The sequence below is a fragment of the Leucoraja erinacea genome, chromosome 20 (genome assembly GCF_028641065.1).
Source record: "Leucoraja erinacea ecotype New England chromosome 20, Leri_hhj_1, whole genome shotgun sequence".
Taxonomy (NCBI): Eukaryota; Metazoa; Chordata; class Chondrichthyes; order Rajiformes; family Rajidae; genus Leucoraja; species Leucoraja erinaceus.
Window position 1 is genome coordinate 20,799,096 of NC_073396.1, and position 22,474 is coordinate 20,821,569.

Sequence of the window (22,474 nt, forward strand, 5' to 3'; positions counted from 1 at the left end):
ACAGTGGATTGGATGCCTTGAAGTTTCAGTTCAAAACTTTGGACATTTTTGCTAAATGTATTAAGTGCAGAACCATGGCGGAACTTGGTTAGCAGCAGTTATGATGCCATTGAATTGGGTGAGGGAGTGTGCTCGATAGGTTTACTGATTTGTAGTTTGTACACCGTGCAAAAATATAGGAAAAACCATTGATTTACGCAATAGGAATTGTTCGATAGACTTGTCAAGTTGGTTTGTTTGACTTTGATGAGAGTATCAGGCCTTGCCTTGCAAAATGCAGATGACTGGATTATCTCCAGTAGCAGATGGAGACACAAGTAACTGCCGATACTACAATTTTGAGCAGAACACAAAGTGATGGAGGAACTCGGCAGCTCAGCCAGGCATTCCCTCCACAGATGCTGCCTGACTTGCTGTGTTTGGGTTTTAAGCAGATTAAAGATTCCATGAACTATTTCAGCTGGAGTAGCCAGTAATCGGTTAATTGGCGGTCGGAGTGGAGTGATGTTTCTCGGGGATTGTGGCTTCTGTAGAATCATAGAAGCTTAATTTAGTTCCCAAGAAATTCTTGGTTTGTGTTGATCTTGTGAAATCTTCTCAGCCTGCCTCAACCTTGACATCTCCGAACACACAAGATGTTGAAGATGATGGAATCTAGAGAAAAAGATAAACTGCTGGAAGAAGTTAGCAAGTCAAACGGCACCTGTGGAGGCAAAGTCAACGTTTAGGGTCGAGGACCTGCGTTAGGCATTATTGTATGATGCAAAGAGGGCAACCAATCCATTGATTGTTCATTTAGATTATAATGAGTGTGTGTGCTTCACATTGCATACCTCGGTCAGGTTTAGAAGTGGATTACATGGAAATGTTGTTTGTAGGCCAATTTTATTTTCCAGAAATAAACTTTATTCACGAAAATATATGCAAAACATAAACTATGCAAAAACTCTTCATACGTACTCGGTGTCTATGCATTTCATAGTGGTGTTCGCACCTATCTTTAGACAAAACACCCTTGCCACTAGTGGCCTCCTGAGGTAATATATCTTCCCTTGTTTGACGGGTGTCCCCACCAGACTCTGCCCTCAATGTCCAGCAGCGGAAGGATCCCAGACTGTGGTCGTCTCCCCCCACAGAGCCTTGGTGTTGGCTGTACAAAGCATCAGTGGGTCCCTCATCACGTACTTTTGCAGTATAGGACAGGGCAGTCGGCACCTTTCCCTGACGGACAGCTCACTGTGCTGGAAGACCATCCGGTTTCTGGCAGACCAAAGAGCGTCTTTCATGGAGTTTATGATCTTCCAGCAGCACTATGTCCGTGTCAGAGTGTATCTCTGGGAATAGCCCTTAAATCGGCGAGTCCTCTGTTATGGAGCTGTTCAGGATGGGTCTGGGTCCTTTTGTGGACCAAGTAGCCTGCTGTGCTTGTACCTGCTCTTTGAAAGGACTGTTGCATTTGGACTTGCACGTAAGCTTTCCTCTGTAACCCTGCCAATTAATCCTTGTGTAAACCTGCTGTTGCTTTTTGAATTGGCTTCTGCCGCACTTCAAGATAACAACAACCCCCCCCCCCCCCCCCCCCCCTCACAAATTTCCTGTGTTCAGTTGTTTTTTTGGAATGCAGTTTCGAGGCATGTACGACGGTCATATTTGTAACAAGCAGGAAATGGCCCCCCCACCCCATCTGGGTGGATAAGTTGCTTTGGCTTTGACAGGTAGTTCAAAACAATACTGTGGGATCTGTAGGGACGAGCAGGAAAGTATCCACCAGTTCCTAGGCAATATTTGCTGCTATTTGCGGGAGACTTGCTGTGCGATATTTGATTGCTTTCAACGATATCATTGTAACTGCACTTCAAGCAATTGTCGACCGGCTGTGGGACATCCTCAGGTTGTGAAAGGTGCTGTGAAAAAGGAGGTTAATTCTTTACCTTGTTCTTTGTTCATTTAGTTGGTGATACTTTGCTATTATCCGCTGTTGAAAAATGAGGAATGCCTCGGGGACAAAATGTATCCTGCCAGTGATACTGCCCTACCTGGGGCAATTTAATTACCCTGCTGACTTGCGGGTGTTGGGATGAGGAGGGGTAGCTTCCTTCTATACACTGTTTTGTTGTGGGGGGGGAGATTGCGGGAGTGTTCCCTGTGTTGTGATGCTGCCCTCTTGCTGGGATGGAGGTGAAATCTGCCCTGTGTTGGAAAGGTGGATGGGGTTCTACCTGACTTTCAGAGGTTGGAGGATGGGAGGGGGGTCTCTTGCTCTGTGTTGGGTTGCTTACTTGCCCTGCAATGCTAATATCTTGCCAATAGGTTGGGGAGTTCATTGTGCTGCTCTTTTGCCCATTGTCTGTGACTTGTGATAGAAGTGATTTGCTGCAGCCATGTCCAGTTATCTGGAGTTCCTCCTCTGTCCTTAGACTGTCGAGTACATGACAATCTTAAAATAAACTGGATAAGTTTCTTCCTTTAGCTAGGAGGCTTCAATCAAAAACAGCTGTTGGCATCAAAGACCCTGGTCCTGTGCAGATTCTAATCTGTAAATAATTTCCCATGAAACGTAAGTATTGCTAGATAGTGCAGTTTTTCTTGGCTATTGTGATTGGAATCAGTTCAATGCACACTACACAATTGTTTCCTGTGTCCATGGGAAAATTTGAGCATTCACAATTTATTTCCTGCTTTCTCTTCTAGTTTTATTGCTATTGAACTTCTGGTTTATGTAATGCATGTGGACTAATGTAAAGCATTGGCTTTGTGGTGCTGTGGAATCACATTAAATTTGAGTACATTAACTATGAACAATTGAATATAATGTATTTGTTTGAGACCTTGCCAAGAATAATAAACATTAATAAATTATTTTCATCCGTCTGCCTCCATTATCACTGGTATTTGATGTTTGGAAATATATTGCCAATTCCTTTATCATTGATCTAAATACTGGGGCTCCCTTCCCAACAGCTCTTAGAGTACTTTCACTCAAAGGCCTACAGCTTCTTGTTGCTACATCAAGGGAAGTCGAGTTTATGTCAAGGAAATGTTGCTTGCAGCAGCATTACAGGCATAAGACTCAATGAACACTGAAATATAAGTCGTACATAAATTTTGTGTAAATTCTGCAAGACAGTAAAAAGAAAGATTGCATAAAAATGACATTAGTTGAAGAACACAATTATTTTTTAAATGTCAAAGGTAGTGCAAGAGTTGATCCGTAGTTCTGTTGGTTGTTGAGGTAGGATTGAGGTTGTGCTTGTTGGTTCAAGATCCTGAATAGCGAAAGGCCTGGATAGAGTAGATGTGGAAGTGGATGTTTCCACTCGTGGGAGAGTCTAGGACCAGAGGCCATAGCTTCAGAATAAAAGGATGTAACTATAGAAAGGAGATGAGGAGGAATTTATTTTGCCAGAGGGTGGTGAATCTGTGGAATTAATTGCTACAAAAGGCTGTGGAGGGCAAGTCAATTGATATTTTTCTGGCAGAGATTGACAGATTCTTGATTAGTAAGGATGTCGGGGGTTATGGGGAGAAAGCAGGAGAATGGGGTTGAGAGGGAAAGATAGATCAGCCATGATTGAATGGCAGAGTAGACTTGATGGGCTGAATGGCCTAATTCTGCTCCTGGAAATGATGAACCTGATAGTTGTAGGAACACAGCTGGCCTTCCTGATAGTGTCCACATCCAAAGTATAAATATTTGATTAATGAGAGATATGGTAGATATGGTGCAGTCAACAACTTAATAGAAAACTTCAGGCTATTTGTAAAATTGATGGTTTTTTTGCATGTCTCTCTTCCCTACCAATGGTCTTGTTCTTCTAGTGCCTTTTCCAATAATATGTTCAACTTTTCTGTATAAGCAGAGGATTGCACTTGTACAATTCCTTTCATCTCAAGATATAAAATACAAGCTCAACCACAGCTTGAGTTTCTGGGCACCACCCATGCAGAGAGATGGAAAAGCTTTTGAGAGAGTGCAGGAAATATTTGTGAAAATCATTTCTGGGATGTGGAATTTTTAGTCATGTGGAGATTAATTAGAGAAGATGGTGTGCTTTACCCTCGGTGCAGAGAATGTTTCGGGGGATCTGATAATGAGATTTTCCAGCATCTGCAGTTCCTTCTTAAAAACATTATTTTAGAATCTTGGAGGGTTGGGCAGGAACAGTTCCCATCGATGAAGGGGGTCAAGAACTCGGGAGAGAGAAAGGAATGTGGAGGCTGCAGGAGAAAGAAATTATGGAAGGTTATGCCAAGTCAAGAGCAGTGTGGTTTTGGTATCAATGTAGAAGTATAGTAATAGTGGCACAGAGGGTGGAGAGATCACTGCCCATTATCTCTCAATGATATGCTTCCTTTCATGTCTTCACTACATTTGTTTATTGGCTACATTTATCCCCAATAACCTTGCCATGCCCCATGAGCACAAGCAAAGGGTATTAACTGGTTGAAGGAGTGAGCTGGAGGGATATGGAATGACTACATCTGTTCCAATATCTGTGGATCTCTTTGTGTGATCCTGTTTCTGAGCACATAAACGATGGTGACGGTGAGACAACTGAGCTGTATAGCAGAGCTGACAGCATTTTTAAGTTGTAAATGGAAAATATAGTATAAAGCCTTGCAATCATAAAATTTGTTCAAGCCTTGGCATTGGTTTATGGTGGAGCCTAGATACCTGACTTCAACTCTTATAGGATCAATAGGTATGTGTCAAGCTCTGTTTGGGTTTGATGAGCTTGTGTTGTTTTGGGCTGGTTCACAGCTCAGTTATAGAGTCATAGATAATCATACTCAGACAGCATGGAAACAAGCCCGTTGGCCCATGAAGGGTACATGGACAGGAAAGGCTTTAGAGGGATATGGGCCAAATGTTGGCAGGTGGGACCAATGTAGATGGGGCAGCTGGTGAGTTAGATGCAACAGAGAAAAAAGAAAAAAATGCACGGGGTTGATAGGGAAATTAAGTATTACAATGTGGTGCTGCTTTAAAGGCAGCCTGTATCATCAAAGACCCACACCACCCTGACTGCTTTCACGTCACTCCCACCATCAGGAAGAAGGTATAGAAATCTGAAAACAGTGAACAGCAGGGTTAAGAATAGCATTTTCCCAACAACCATCAGGCTCGAACACTACACAACACTAACCTTAACTATGAAAGTTCTCTCTCCCAGAGATGCTGCTTGGCCCACTGAGTTACTCCAGTACCTTGTGTCATTTTGTGTTTGGATCGTCAGATTGGGTTTTCATGCCACAGCAGCTTAAGAAGGCTGGTGAAGTACTGTGTGACATGCTACAAGGTAAGGAAATATTGCGGCCAATTTGTGGGGCGCATAGTCCCAGACACTTTCATGATAATGATCAGTTGCTGGTTAAGGGAATTGTTTTATTTTAGTTTAATTTAGTTGGTGTGGGAACGGGCCCTTCAGCCCACCGGGTTCGTGCCGACTAGTGATCCCTGTACACTAGCACTATCTTACACACACCAAGGACAATTTACAATTTTACCAAGCCAATGTATGCCTTTTGTGTGTAGAAGAAAACCGGAGCTCCCAGAAAACCCCACACAGGTCACCGGGAGAACGTACAAACTCCATACAGACAGCTCCCGTAGTCGGGATTGAACCCGGGTCTCTGGCACTGTAAGGCAGCGACTCTACTGCTGCGCCACCGTACTGCCCCAATTTTGGCCAAAAACAATAGGGAACTATCCTATCCCACTTTGCGATTGTATTAATATACTGGTCTTTTATGTCTACTAGAATGAGCCGATCAGGCAGTGATTTGAAATAACTTTGTAAAAAGTATGACTACTGTAAATTTAACCTGTCGTATGCTTGATGTGTTGTGTATCCGTGTGGGAGGGCAGTGGGTTGTATGTACATGCGCGCACAAGACAACTAGTGGGTGGAAGTGAGAGCATGATAGTGAATGTGTGAGCAAGAGTGTAAGAAGGGAGTGCCTGTAGGACACATTAAAATCCAAAGTAGATTTCCACTGCATTGAGAGCCAAATACAATGTAGTTTAAATGAGTGTAGGTCAAGCAATGGAATGAGAGGGGAGTATGGCCTTGCGCCAAGAGGAACATTTGCAAATTTCCTGTTTATTCCAGCATCCGTCCACTCAGTGAATTGAGCCAAATGATCTAAAAGTGCTCGTAACCCAAGACTAAATGCAGAAGAGAAATGGCAGGTGTAGCTTCTGACCAGCTCTGTAGACCATGGTATACTGTGGTTGCCTCAGTGGTGATGTTGAAAGAACTTCTTCCAGCTTCTGTGGGTTTTGGGTTATGTGGTATTTAATTCCAGTGTTAGTTTACTGTTGCGTAATGTATCTAGATGAAGTGAAGGGCTTTGTTTTTCATACTAGGCAGTAAAATGAGTGGATGAGAAATTGGAATAACAAAGAACCAATATGAATTCGATAATCAATGGTGGGCGTGGATTCAAAGGGCTGAAGAGCCAGTTTCCACGGTATAGTTCTAGACTAAAAAACTAATTGCCGTATGCACTGGGAATAGAACAATAAAAATTTTGCTTGCCGCATCTTTACAGGTACGTTAACTCATCAACTCAACTCAAATAATTTATTTATTTGTTGTTTATTGTATATCTATCCGTTCTACTAGATAACCAGCATGCCCATGGAATGGGTGACGCTTCGGGTTGAGACCCTTCATCAATTCTATGTTATTCCAATTTCTCATCCGCTCATTTTACTCCAGCATTTTGTGTCTATCTTTGGTGTAAACCACAATCTGCAGTTCCTTCCTACAACAATCTATACAAAGTCCGTAGTAGCTCATTGCTGAGGTGGGCTTGTGGTTAAGGCTTACGAGGTGGTTCATGAACCTGAAGGTTGATAGGAAGGAGCTGTTCTTGAACTCAAACTTCTCTGGCTCCTGTGCAGCTTACTATTGGTAGCAATACGAGATCTTTCAAATTACTTTGTTTCAAAAATGTTTCTTTTGGATGTGTATTCACAATTGACCCTCGTGTGATTGGAATCGATATCAAGGGCATGTTTCATTAGCACCTGTGTTAAAAGATCAGCCATGATCTTGTTCAATGGCAGGGCAGGCATGAGGTGCCAGCCAGAATGCCTTACTCCTACTTTTATTTCTCAAGATGCATCATCTAATTCCAATTATACTGTTTCAAATATTATTGTAGTAAGATGCTTCTTGCACTCAAATCTTGCAATATTTGAATTTCTGGATTATAGAACATAGAACAGTACATCACAGGAATGGACTCTTTAGTTCATGATGTCTGTGCCGATCATGATGGCGACATAAACAATTTCTTCTGCCGGCATGTGTTCCATATCCTGCATATTAATTGAACAGTAACAGGAACATGCTCTCTGGTCCATGTGTTCCTGTCGAACATGTGTCTATCTAAAAAACCTCTGATGCTATTGTTGAATCTGCTTCCGCCACCACCACCCCTGGCAGCACGTTCCAGGCACCTACCATTTTGTGTACGTGTGTGTGTGTGTGTTCGTTCCCTCTGGAATTTGACATTTCTATTTGGGGGGGAAAAAAGGTCAGACCTTATATTATCTATAACTCATTATTTTATAAACTTTAATCACATCTCTCCTTGGTCTCCTACACCCCCCCGAAAAAACAATCCAAGTTTGCCCAATCGCTCCTTCCAGCCAGTACCATCTAGTCCAGGTAACATTATGCTGAACCTCTCTTGCACCTTGTTTTAAGAAAGAACTGCCGATGCTGGAAAAATCAGGGGTAAACAAAAATGCTGGAGAAACTCAGCGGGTGAGGCAGCATCAGTGGAGTGAAGGAATAGGTGACGTTTCGGGTCTCGACCCAAAACGTAATCTATTCCTTCGCTCCATAGATGCTGCCTCACCCGCTGAGTTTCCCCAGCATTATTGTCTACCTTTCTTGCACCTTCACATTAGTACATGCCTCTCTTTTATTTGTCGGCTCACGAAATGTGGATATCGCTGGCAACATTGACATTTGTTACCTGACATTAACAGAGTTAAGAGTCAACCATATATTGCTGTGAATTAAGAATCATGGGTCAGACAAGTTAAGGACAAAATGTTATGATGAGCATCAGCAAACCCGACAGGTTAATACCATCAGTCCAGTAGTTCTATAATGACCATTGGTGACGTTATTCAGTTACCATTTCAATTACTTGTTTAGTAACTTAATTGCATATCCCCATAGGTATAATTCTACATTGTGACAATGACCCTCTCAAGTATTTTGTTTGTTCATGAAGAGTTTTAGGACCTCATTTGTGTCGTTTTTTTTGCTGCAGAGCAATGGACTTAGCTGCTCAACAATTCCAGTCCAGGCCACTAACACTGTTGGTGGCACAGCAGTAGAGTTGCATTTGTGACACTAGCCTGAATTTGCTCCCTCACCTTGTTTAATGGATAACAATATCCATTTGCAGAATTTGGTGTTTTCACAAATACTTTATGAATCTAGTAATTACATTTATTTGAAGAAGAATAACAACCCATAGATTTTTCATTGTTGATTACAATATACTAAATCACCATCTTCCAGGATTTTTTCAACTTGGCCTCTTTCAAGTTAATCTTGCAAAGTGTACAGAGAATACTTGCCAGAATGGTATCAGCATTGAGGGATTTTAGAATGAGAATGAAGGAAATGTACAGTACAGAAACAGACCCATTTAGCCCATGCCATCCATGCTGCCCTTGATGTGTATCTATCCTAATCCCATTCACCTTACCCCTCTCTCCCATCCATCAAAATGACCTTTAAATGAGTTTTTGTATCTCCCTCCACTATCTCCTCCAGCAGCTCATGCCAAATATTCACCAACCCTCAAATGTCCTTTAGATTTCTCCCTCCGAGAAAATCCTCCGAGTAAAAAGATCCAAGTTTTGGGGAAATTTATTCAAAGAGATTTAGTTCCTGCAGTGCAAGGACGTATGTTGTATAAATCATGGCCCATTTTAATGAAGAATTGCCAAACAAAATGTTCTTACTCTTAATTTGATTGGTGTGCCTAGTTTATAGTTGCCGCGCATGATGCATTTTAAAATTATGTGCAGATGTAAAATCAGAATGTTTCCAAATCCTGCAGGCTAACTGTAGTTCTAAAACCGCTTGCTGGTAGTTTGGGTTTTGAATTTAAGTTAGCAGGGAGCTTTTTAATTGGCAGGCCATGGTGCCTGTCTTCACCCAGTGTGACAGGATCTCACCAGGAAATGACTGGATGTCCTCTTACTGAGCTTTTCCAGCAGGATATCTAATTCGCAGGATATCCAGAAAGTTTCATTTGGATTATGACAAGACGCGACACAAACATTCCCCAGAAAGCATAATTGGCCATCATGCCAGTACTGGCTATTTAAACATTCAGTCTTACTGCGCAGTTCTTTTCCATGACCCTTCAGACTTCTTTTTTTTTTTTTCTTCCTCCAGTTGCTTATCCAATTTAGATCTGTGTATACATAAAAGACCATTCCATTATTTTCTTATCCTACTCCTTCTACTTATCCTTGGACCATGACCCCACAGATGAGCACCAGGCCATGATCTCTAACACTATCACTGACTTCATCACTTCCGGCTCCCTGCCCTCCCAAGCTTCCAACTTCATCGTTCCCCAGCCCTGCACGGCCTGATTTTACCTTCTCCCCAAAATCCACAAACTTGACTGTCCTGGCATACCCATTGTTTCTGCCTGTTTGCATCCCACTGAACTTATTTCCACATACCTCGACTCCATCCTATCCGCTCCTGGTTAAATCCCTCCCTACCTATGTTCAAGACGCCTCACACGCTATTCGTCTACTCCATGACTTCCGTTTTCCAGGCCCCCATTCCCTCATCTTCACCATGGATGTCCAGTCTACACCTCCATCCCTCACCAGGAGGGTCTTAAAGCCCTCTGGTTCTTCCTCGACCGCAGAACTAACCAATCCCCGTCTACTGATACTTTCCTCCTCCGCTGGTCTTTACCCGTAACAACTTTTTGTTTGACTCCTCCCATTTCCTCCAAATACAAGGCGTAGCTATGGGCACAAGCTATGCCTGCCTCTTTGTAGGGTACATCGAACAATCTTTGTTCGAGGCGTACCATGGCCCTATCCCCGAACTCTACCTCCGCTACATCGACGACTGCATTGGGGCTCCCTCCTGCATCCATACACAACTCACTGACTTCATCCATTTCACTACTAACTTCCATCTGGCACTCAAATACACCTGGACCATTTCCGACATTTCCCTACCATTTCTAGACCTCACTATCTACATCGTGAGTGATAGACTACTGACCGACATCTACTATAAACCCACTGACTCACATGGCTATCTGGACTACACTTCTTCCCACCTTGCTTCCTGTAAGGACTCCACCCCCTACTCCCAATTCTTCCGTCTACGCCGCATCTGCACCCAGGATGAGGTGTTCCAAACCAGGGCATCGGAGATGTCCTCATTCTTCAGGGAACGGGGGTTCCCCTCATCTACTATAAATGAGGCTTTCACCAGGGTCTCTTCTATACCCCGTAACTCTGCTCACACTCCCCATGCCCCTACTCGTAACAAGGGCAGTCCCCCTTGTCCTCACCTTCCACCCTACCAGCCGTCACATATAACAAATAATCCTCCGACATTTTCCCCACCTCCGTGATCCCATCACTGGCCACATCTTGCCATCTCCTCCCCTGTCTGCTTTCCACAGAGACCGCTCCCTCCGTAACTCCCTGGTTAATTCGTCCATTCCTGGCACTTTCCCTTGCAACCGCCGGAAATGCTACACTTGTCGCTTTACCTCCCCCATTGACTCCATTCAAGGACCCAAGCAGTCTTTCCATGTGCGGCAGAGGTTCACCTGCACCTCCTCCAACCTCATCTATTGCATCCGCTGCTCTAGATGTCAGCTGCTCTACATCGGTGAGATCAAGCGTAGGCTTGGCAATCACTTCGCCCAACACCTCCGCTTGGTCCGCAATAACCAACCTGATCTCCCAGTGGCTCAGCACTTCCAACTCCTCCTCCCATTCTGAATCTGACCTTTCTGTCCTGGGCCTCCTCCATGGCCAGAGTGAGTCCCACCATAAATTGGAGGAGCAGCTCCTCGTATTTCGCTTGGGCAGTTTACACCCCAGCGGTATGAACATTGACTTCTCCAATTTCAGGTAGTCCCTGCTTTCTCCTGCCCTTACCAGCTCTCCCTCAGCCCACTGTCTCCGCCTCTTCCTTTCTTCTTTCTGACACAACAGTCTGAATAAGGGTCTCAACCCAAAACGTCGCCTATTTCCTTCGCTCCATAGATGCTGCCTCACCAGCTGAGTTTCTCCAACATTTTTGTCTACCTTTGATTTTCCAGCATCTCCAGTTCCTTCTTAATCATTCCATTCATTTCTATCTGCCAAATTGGAATTTGGATTTCATTTTGACTTCGCCTGCAGTACCCTCCAGATCATCACAGCTCACTATGTTTACCCTCCAAAAATAAAATGCACTCATTTGCAAATTATCTTTTGGGAATAAGGAGGGGGAAGAGAGTAAAGTTAAAGCTGATAATTAACCATGATCCAATTTAATGATGGAGCAGCTTCAAGGGACTGAATGGTCAGCTGCTACTTGTGTTCCATAGTGTGCGCTACAGCATTATTAATTAATTGTCCTCCTCGGATAAATGCTTCTTTCTTTACCAAATCCTTTTTTGCAGCACTCTCTTTGTATCCCCCCCCCAATCAGAGGAGAGAGGGTGGAATAAATATAATCCTCACACTGGCTGCATATTATTTGTGGCTTCGTGCTATTAGCAGATGCTTGAAACAAAAGAGACTGCGGAAGTTGTAATCTTGAGAAAGTAACAAACTATTGGAGGAACTCCGAGGGTCAGGTAGCATTTGTCCTGAGGCAGTCGGGATACAGTCTCAACTTGGAAATTCAACTATCCCTTTGCTGCTACTGCTGCTGCCTGAAAAAGATGATGGGCTTTTGTGTTTTACAAAGAAAATGTGTACAGTTGGAGCAAATGTATGCTGTTTTAGGTTTTAAACAAGAGAAATCCGAGTAAAGTTCCTGAAAATACAATAGATGGATTTTATAGCACACTTACCTGAGTGTGTTGAGCATCCAACTTAATCAAGGATCACTTGTACCTTGGTCATTCTCTCATTTCCACTCTCCCTTTCGGGCAGAAAATACAAAAGCTTGAAATCATGTAACAGCAGATTGAGGAACAGCTTCGTATCTGCTGCAATCAGACTATTAAATGGACTTCCTCAGAAACTGAAGGTGTAGTCATAAGGTAAAGATGTAGCCCCACTCTCCTAAAATACCTCATTGTGGCCCTTATATATTTTTAATCTGCACTTTTTCTGTAGCTGTCACACGATAGTCTGCTCTTTTTAGTTTCTCTTTGCACTAACTACTTGTGTATGGTATGATATGACTGGATGGCATGCAATACTTTATCTCAGTGACCAGAATAAACCAATATTTTCAGGGGTGACAGGTCTTTGTGTGGGTAGGTTGCCCTTTTGGGTGGATGTAAAAGACTTGTGGCACGATTTCACAGAAGAGCAGAGTAGTTTTTCCTCGTGTCCAGGCAAATGTTTATCCTTCACTCAGTATCATCATTGTGCAAAAAAAAAAGTTGGCTGCTACATTTTGTTTTCAGTGCAACTTTGACCACAATTCCAAAACATTACCTGAAGTTGTGCTTGATGCTATTGAGATGCAAGTTGACTTTGGACTTGATGGGATCAAGCATTTTGGAGGTTAGAATGAGTTAAGATGGGCAATGATTTTGTTTGAAGAAAATACACAAAGTGCTGGAGTAACTCAGTGGGTCTGGCAGCAAATCTGGTAAACATGGATAGGTGACGTTTCAGGTCGGGACCCTTCTTCAGACTTCATTGATTTTATTAAATTGAGGAGCAGGCTTGACGTTGAAATGTCACTCTCTTGTTCCTGCCTCTGATTTAGGGAATCTTGAGTTGGAGTGAAGCGAAGGATTGATACAGTTGTGGTTGCCCTGCATGCAACACTGTTTGGGGGGGGGAAAGAAAAGTTGTCACCAAGTGTCCGTTCTCCCCCCTCAGCAGTGACTTTAGCCCTTGACACATGTTTAAGGCTTTTTTGCCTATTGGTGAAAATCTAAGCAGCTATCCGGGTAACTTGATCTCTCTGCTGTGTCCCCACACTATGATTGATTGGTATTGAATGTTGGTTTATAATGATGCCATCTGCCACCTTCATAGAAAGTTTTGTCCAGCATATGTGCAATGTAGGCTTGCCTGCGGTTTGAGCTATAGTGGAGGGGGATAGAATTTGTTTTTGAGTTTCACTGTGAGCCATTGGAATACAACAATAAACAACGTCCATTTGTAGATCATCTTTTAACACAGAAAATCATCATCTAATTGTTCGAGGGAGTAACTTGCATGAAACACAAGGGCAATGCTATTAGAGTCACAGTCATTCAGCACAGAAATTATCCCTTTAGCCCACCAAGTGAATACTGACTTTTTACCCATTTATTACAAATCTTGGACACTGCACACTGACACAATAACTAAGAAAGCCCACCAGCGCAATCTACATATGACAAATAAAACTAAACTGAAACCCCATTATCCCACACTAGGACTGTATCCTTTTATGCCTCGTTTAAAAAATGTATTAATCAGAGAGGTTTTCAGGAACATCTTGGAGGCAGAGAGGTTGAAATTCCATGCTAAAACCCTCAGCAGCTGAAGTTACAGCCATTGTAATGAAGTCATTTTAAATTGGTGACTGACAAGAGGGCAAATTTTTTAACAGCCTGGGATCAGAGTGCTTTGGGGATGGATGAAATTACAGAGATGGGAAGGGGGTGAAATGCAAGAATTTCCTCTCTTCCACTCCCCAGCTGTAACACAAATGTGCAACCTGTTCTGGCACAGAGTTTTTGCGATAAACATTAGAGATGCATTCAAAGCAATAACAACAGGAAATCTTTGAAGCGTTCAGAGGGTCAGGAATCATCTGTGAAAAGAGAAACTGTTAACGTGTTCAGGTACCTGAGCATTAACTGTGTCTGTCTCTCTCTCTCTCTCTCTCTCTCTCTCTCCATGGATGTTGTCTAGCCTGTTGAGTGTTTCCAACATTTTCTGTTTTTATCCCTTTAAATGTATTTTATTTTTGCCTGGATTCAAGTGGAATGTGGATAAATATGCAAGGAAAAAGGACTAGGAGGATATGGTGAAGGGATGAGATGAAGATTGATAGCAGAAGGATTGTGCAGAGCATAATTGCTCCATCGACCATTGTTCCTGGTATGTTTTTTGCCGTTTTAATTCTTATGTTTAGTTTAGAGATGCAGCTCGGAAACAGGTCCTACGGCCCACCGAGTCTATGCCAACCAGCGGTCCCCGCATATTAACACTATCCTACACACACAAGGGACAATTTTTACATTTACCAAGCCAACTATCCTCCATACCTGGTACACAAAAATGCTGGAGTAACTCAGCGGGTGCAGCAGCATCTATGGAGCGAAGGAAATAGGTAACCTTTCGGGCCAAAACCCTCCTTCAGACTACCCTCCATACCTGTATGTCTTTGGAGTGTGGGAGGAAAAAGAAGATCTCGGAGAAAACCCATGCAGGTCACAGGGAGAACGTACAAACTCTGTACAGACAGCGCCCATAATCGGGATCAAACCCGGGTCTCCTGTGCTGCATTCGCTGTAAGGCAGCAACTCTACCGCTGTGCCACCATGTCTCTCATCCATTACCTAAACCAGATTTTCAAATCTTTATTTTTCTGAAGTGTATGCAAAAAAGGATAGGATCTATTCATCAAAGCCCCCTTGTGATCAGGGTGTTGTTTGACCGCCAGAAGGGATTGATTAGACTACGTGTGCATTTGATTCTTACGGACTCTGAAGGTTCTTTATCCTGATTGCAAATCCTGACAGTCATACAGTTTGGAAACTAGCCCTTCGGTCTACGACCAAGATGCCCATCTAAGCTAGTCCCATTTGCCCAGCTTTGGCCCATATCTCTCTGAATATACTGGTCCCTGCCCAGTGTCTTTTAAATGCTGTTATAGTACCTGCCTCAACTACTTCCTCTGGCAGCTCGTTCCACATACCCACCACCCTCTGAATGAAAATTGCCCCTCGGGTTCCCGTTTAAAGCTTTCCACTCTCACCTTAAACCTTGGATAGGTTTTTCGCCTTGGCTGACCTGTGGTACACAAGTTTTCACATCTTTGGGACACTACAGCCAGTGAAGTACTTTTGGAGTGTAGCCTCTGTTGCAGTGTTGAATAAACAGCTGCTGGTTTCCTAAAAATAGCAATGTGGTAAGGACCATATCATCTGTGCTTTGTGAGGGATTGATATAGGCTTGACCAATGAAGGACAAGCTGTGCATTTTGATTTTGGCCCAAGGCCTAGGTGGAGTCCATAGAGCCTTGGGACCTTCAGACTCTAGTCAGAAAAAGGGACCCAACCTGAAATGTTGCTTGTACATTCCCTTCACATCAAGGCCCTTGTGGCTAAGGGGATCAGAGGGTATGGAGAGAAGGCAGGTACGGGATACTGAGTTGGATGATCAGCCATGATCATATTGAATGGCGGTGCAGGCTCGAAGGGCCGAATGGCCTACTCCTGCACCTAATTTCTATGTTTCACAGCAGCTGCCTGACCCACTGAGTTCCTCCAGTACTTTGTGTTTTGTTCCAAAATCAGTGATGGTCCATGTGTGGTTTGATAGCATGATTGTTGTTACTGGACCCTCGATGCAATGGCACAATTTAAATTAACTTCTTTAGCGTGCCAATATGCGTTTTTTCAGAACATCTAGGAAACCATGCATTTTGGGAATGGACAGTAGTGGGGACAAAATGTAGGATGGCCCGATGGGCACTGTGTAATAACATGGGGGAATGAATGATTGGGGATGAAACCTGAGCGATATGTTGACAAATTATGCGAGTATGATGATATGCCTGGTGCACTTAGTGTTGATAAGCCCATGTTCTAATAAGCAGAATAAAGTATATTTCTGATAAATCAGTGGTGGTATCTGTGAATGGTTTTTAAAAAAAACAAACTCAAATCGCACTTCAGCCTAACATTCACTGATCCATGTTGGTTCCTGGACCATTAACAGCTCAAGTCTTCATCCTTGTGCTCCTGCCTCAGCTCTCCATGTCTTTCCTTCCTTCCCAGAGCTTCTGGACTCTGAACTACACCCCCCCACCCCCACCCCCACGCAAAGCATCATCAGTTTTTTTCTGCTCCATCAAGAAGTCTGCTGGAATTAACACCTTACAACTGGCCACCACTCAACTTCTCCAGCATTTTTGTGTACCTTCGATCTTCCAGCATCTCCCTCTTGAACAGTTCACTCTTTAACACCACTCAACCTCTTCCTTCTTCACATCTCTCTCTGAACAAGTCCTTGATCTTCACCTGCTTTTTTATCAAGGTTTTATGTCAAATGTTGATCTCATTGCTCATGTGAAGCAACATTAGACAGTGAAGTATCTTGTAGAAATGCAAATTGTTGTTTGATTGTGCTGTAATACTAACAGGTCGCGCCCCCCCCCTCATGTCTCAACAATTATTATTGTGACTAAATGCAGTATCCCGGAAGCATTGATTCCTCATCCAGGAATTAAAATGTGAATAACTGGAAGTGCAACTGATGACAAAGTCTAATATCCCCTCCACTCCTCCTATTTGTGGTTGCAATTTTCTCGCTGAATTTTGCAAAAGCATTACTTCTCATTAGCCGTAGACTTGTTCATGCTTAGAAAATAGTCATTATTGTGCCCTGAATTTTGTGTTCTTCCCTGCCTTTTCTCTCCTTTGCTATTAATTATCCCAATGTTCTATTAACTGGAGGATTCACGGAGACGTGTTTAGTTGTTGCAGCACAGTGATGATAGGATTTTCCCTTTGGTTGCTGGGCCTGGAGAATATTGGTATGGGCAATGGGTCGGTTCCACCAACCCCATAACTGGGATGTTCTGTCCTAGTATCAGAAAAAATGACACTCTGGCCTTCCATTAATAGGTGCACTGTTTTTAAAACCTTTTCCCTTTTGAATCCTTGTCTGTTGCCAAAGGGATGAGGAGAGGGAAGAGAAAGAAGGGGGGGGAGAAAGTCAGATGGATGGGTGGGGGGGGAGGGGGAGAGACTGAGGAGACCGACAAAACGTGGGTCAGATGGGGCAGGGAGAATTGGATGGGGGGGGGGGGGTGGGTGAGAGTCGAATGGAGGGGAAGAGTCGAATTGGGAGGGGTTAGAGTCGGGGGGATGGGGGGGGGGGGGGGGGCGAGAATAGGGTGGGGAGAGAGAGTGATGCACATCAGCCATGAGATTGTATTGTTCTATATCCGGTAGACCCTGATAACGTGATCTGCAAGTCTCGTTTTTAAAGAGTCTCAAGCACTGAACATTCCGATTGTTTGGAGGTTTAAATTGCACGGTTCTGTTGAAAAATATGTCGTGCTTGCTTCCAGCACCATTGCTTTGTGGTTTATGATAATGTTACGAGGTGGAGCGGGTCATGTTTGATTTCTTCCTTCCCTTTCTACTCCTTCATCCACACTCCCCTCTGCAGCTGGGACAGAAATATTACTCCCTCAAGGAAATCAATGGAATTAGTAACATCCGGAGTACACTTGTGGTTTTATTAATGTTGGGTGACCTCCACTTTATTTGTCTGCGACCGTGTTCCATCTGCTTGGATTGTATCTGGTTCAAAATTGATTTGTTGTGTTCTATTCTCTCTGTAACGGTACAGGGACTGCACAGTCTGTCCTGATTGTTAGTTGCGTTGTGTACAGTTAATCTTGGGTTCTTGACGGCGGGGGATGGGGTAAAACCTGGGATTGACTACCCCGCTGTCGTTGCCTCGGGGGAGCTCCCTTATTGTGAGTGAAACGTGCTGATTTTTGGGGTAAGGTCCCGAGAAAATTGTCCTCTATCCGCGGTAACCCGCCCAAAACCACCTTGCAGGCTGGCGTCTGTACCTCGAGCCCGCGACAATGTATTGGCTTAATTGAAGTTCTGGTTAAAACATCAAACCATATCCCATGCAAAAAACAACACATTTTCTCTTGTCTCTTGCGATCTGTGGATTATTTATGGCCGCTTCTGATAAATGGAGATAATTTCGCCTCTCGCTCGGTCAGTTTAACTTTGGGCTTCACGCGGTGGCGAGTGAGGATCTGCCGTTCTCGTGGCTTCGCTCCTCTGGGTCAACTTCAGGGCGAGGTCTTTGCAGTAGAGGGTGAGTGAAATAAATTTCATCCGCAGACACTCGATGCAATAATCAAGGTTTCACATTACAATCGGCCATGCGTTTTAGCACCCCGCGCCCATCTACCCCCAAAACACGATTGTTCAAACGATTTGCTTTAAATGCTCATTTGCCTCGCTGCCCCTATATAAAACCTATACAAATGCAAAGTATTCTGCGTGCTGGAAATTGGTATTAAGTTCGGGAAATGCTGCAAACAATGGAGGTGCATTTTATTCGGGGCGTTTTATCATTAAAGTTCAGTGGCTCCTTATGGACAGAAAGAGAGATGTGGAAACAAACAACTGCAGATATACTGGTTTACCGAGGGAAGGCACAAAGTGCTGGAGTAACTTGGTGGGTCAGGCAGCATCCCAGGAATATACATGGATAGGTGACATTTCTGGTGGGGACCCCCATATGTAGGGAGAAAAATAATTTTGATTCTGAAATGTTCACACCACTTCTCTCACTGCAGATGCTGCCTGACCTCTCATTCATTTACAACTTTAGGCATAGACGTAACTGGTGTGCTACAATGCTTAGAGCTATATTCTGCACTGTATCTTCCCCTTTGCTCTACAATTGTACTCTTGTTTCACTTGTAATTGTAATTGTAATTGTAATTGTAAATCTTTATTGTCATTTCCTGAGTATTCGCATACTCAGAGGAAACAAAAACGTTTCTCAACCAGTGTCCATTCAGTTTCCGTTACAAAATAAATAGCAATTAAAATTAAAATGCATGTCATGAACAATTTAACCCTCTAATAACATTCAATAACATTCAACAGCCGTTCCGACCGGCAGCGGCACAACAGTGGCTCTGCTGCAGTGTGGGGGGTTTGTGCGCGATACTTGGCAGGGGGGAAAGTTCATTTAACAGTCTTATAGCCTGTGGGAAGAAGCTGAGGAGCATCCTGCTGGTTTTGCAGCTGATGCTCCTGTACCTCTTCCCAGATGGGAGGATGGTGAAAAAGTCATGCGATGGGTGGTAAGGGTCTTTGATGATGGAGATGGCTCTGTTGATGCATCTCTTCTTGTATATGTCCAGCAGGAAGGGGAGTGGAGCCCCAATAATCCTGCTTGCGGTCTTCACTATCCTGTCCAGTTGGTGCCGTTCGTACGCCTTGCAGCTCCCGAACCAGGAAGTGATGCCGTATGTCAGTGCGCTCTCGACAGTCCCCCTGTAAAAAGTCCGTAGATGTGTGGTGGGGAGGCCTGCTTTCCGTAGTCTTCGGAGGGGGTGAAGTTGCTGCTGGGCTCTCTTGACCAGAGCTGTGGTGTTGGCCGTGGACGTCAGGTCATCAGACAGATGTAGTCCTAAGAACTTCATGCTGCTGACCCTTTCCACATCAGCTCCGTCGATGTGCAGAGGTGCATGGTGATGTTTCCCCGCCCTCCTGAAGTCAACCACCATCTCCTTAGTTTTTCCCACGTTAAGAATGAGGTTGTGGGATTTGCACCAACCTGTGAGCAGCTCCACCTCCATCCTGTACGCCGATTCATCGTTGTCACTGATGAGACCCACTACTGTTGTATTTATTGCACTTGATTGTATTTATATATAATATCTGATTTCTGATTTGATAACATGCAAAACAAAGGTAGTTAGACAAATGCTGGAGAAACTCAGCGTGCGAGGCAGCCTCTATGGAGTGAACACATGGGTGACGTTTTGGGTCGAGACCCTTCTTCAGATGAACAGGGGGGTGGGAGGAAGAAAGGAAGAGGCGGAGACAATGGGCTGTGGGAGAGCTGAGGAGGAGAAAGCAAGGACTACCTGAAATTGGAGAAGTCAATGTTCATACTGCTGGGGTGTAAACTACCTAAGCGAAATATGAGGTGCTACTCCTCCAATTTACGGTGGGACTCACTCTGGCCATGGAGGAGGCCCAGGACAGAAAGGTCGGATTAGGAATGGGAAGGGGAGTTGGAAGTGCTGAGCCACCGGGAGATCAGGTTGGTTATTGCGAACTGAGCGGAGGTGTTGGGCGAAGCGATCGCCAAGCCTACGCTTGGTCTCGCTGATATAGAGCAGCTGACACCTAGAGCAGAGGATGCAATAGATGAGGTGCAGGTGAACCTCTGCCGCTCCTGGAAAGACTGCTTAGGCCCTTGGATGGAGACGAGGGGGGAGGTAAAGTGACAAGTGTAATTGGTAACTGTACACATGTCATTGATAAACCTAAACCTACATGCATCCATGCCTATCAAGATATCAATCCAAGCAAGTCCCATTTGCCTGCATTTGGTCCATATCCCTCTAAATCTTTTCTATCCATGCACTTGTCTGAAAGTCTTTTAAACATTGTAATTGTACCCAGCTTTTGTTTAAGGAGTGCTTCCAAGTATCAGGCAAAATTAACACAGAAACATCAATGCCATTTTAAACAATAACTATGAATACTGGCAAATTAATATTTAATGTCCTATAAAACAAAATTTAAGTTGGTATTAGTATTAGTTTATTATTGTCATGCGTACTGAGAAATGGTAAAGAACTTTGCTTTGTGTGCTATCCAGGTAAATTTTGCCACAGATGAGTAGGAAGGGTAGTGCAAAACTGAATGGAAACAAAATGCAGAATATAGTGTTACTATAGCTGCAGAGAAAGTGCAGATTTAAAAAAAAAAAAGTGCAAGAGCCACCGAGTGGTAGGTTGGGAGATTGGAAATTCATCCTTGGTCGGACAAGTCAATTCAAGAGTCTGTGATAACAGCAGGGAAGAGGCTGTTCCTGAAAATGGTGGTATATGCTAAGGGCGAAATACACATCCTTGTTGGGCACTGATGTCTAGAGTTATCATGGGGGATGTTCTGTTGCCTATCCTTGCTGATTGCAGTCTGTGGGTCAAGAGGTCAAGGATCCAGTTGCAGAGGGTGGTTCTGAGTCTTCGGTGCAGGTGATGATGTGCCAGGAGTAACTCAGCAGTGTGTGTGTGTTGCGTCAACAGGAGTGGTCGTGTAGGCAAATACCGCTGTGGCATTTAAGAGGGTTTTAGCTGGGCACATGGTAATCAAGGGAATGGAGGGAGATGAATCACGTGCAGGCGATGATTAGTTTAACTTAGCATTGTCTTTGATGTGAACATTGTGGGCCGAAGGGCCTGTTCTTATGCTATAGTTCTATGGTCTGTGTCTTTTGATTGAACTTGTGAACTAAGATGGGATTTTAACTTGTGTCCCAATTGTTCAAGACATCTGGATACTATTAAACTCCTATTGCTTTTCACCATCATTTGGAAAGTATTTTGAACAATAATGTCCTTGACATTAAGATTATAGGAAAATATTTGAGTGCCTTAAGAGATAGTACTTGCCGTGTTATTGACGAAAGGTCAAGGCAGTAAAAATTACGCGTATAAATTATTTGAAAAAAATTACAAATAATGATGTGGGAATTATTAGGAAATTGTGCTCAAATTAGTTTTCATTAACCCAGATGCATGTAATTGAAAGGTATATTTATTTACAATTTGTAGGTTGTTGTTTCAAATTTAATGTGTCTTTCTTATTTTACTCACCTGAAATGTCTCCTTTCACAGTGCCCGCAGAGCTATCTTTTGAAGAACGAGAGGAGTTGGAGAACATTAGACGAAGGAAGAAGGAGCTAATGGCTGACATTGAGGTGAGTTGGCTTTGCTTGGCTGTTGCATCTGTGTTAATTGTGGAAGTGATCACTGTGCTCCTCCAACTGTGACCCTCTTGCATTACCCCTCACTTGCCCTACTTGGTTAGTTGTACACTAAATGGAATCCCCTGAAGATTTTCCTTTTAAGAGCATAGTATGTACCCCTTCAAAGCATTCAGTTAGTTGTTCATTATAAATTCTCTCTGGCCCAGTATAAACTATATTCCCCTATTTTTGATAATGTTCTGTGTAGCACATTAAGGTATCTTACTATAGTGGGCACAATATACATTCAAATTGTTGCTGTATAGTTCAGTTTTTAGCTTAGAGATACAGCACGGAAACAGGCCCTTCAGCCCACCAAATCTGCACCGACCAGCGATCCCCGAACACTAACACTATCCTACGCACACACAAGGGACCATTTACACATACACCAAGCCAATTAACCTACAAACCTGTACGTCTTTGGAGTATGGGAGGAAACAGAAGATCTCGGAGAAAGCCCACGCAGGTCACGGGGAGAACATACAAACTCTGTACAGATAGCACCCGAGG

At 43.6% G+C, this 22,474-nt stretch overlaps 1 protein-coding gene across 6 annotated transcripts in view; it reads left to right on the top strand.

Annotated features, from left to right (window-relative positions):
• The window catches only part of cyth3a (cytohesin 3a), an 80,198-nt gene that overhangs the window by 20,035 nt on the left and 37,689 nt on the right, over positions 1–22,474 (top strand). For 4 of the 6 annotated variants that reach the window (XM_055651600.1, XM_055651602.1, XM_055651597.1 and 1 more), the window contains one exon: positions 21,831–21,913. In XM_055651600.1, the coding sequence (XP_055507575.1) occupies positions 21,831–21,913 (83 nt within the window). Of the gene's footprint in view, positions 1–1,705; positions 1,902–17,930; positions 18,275–21,830; positions 21,914–22,474 lie in introns of those variants that run through there. The other 2 variants (XM_055651601.1, XM_055651603.1) reach the window with 2 other exon arrangements.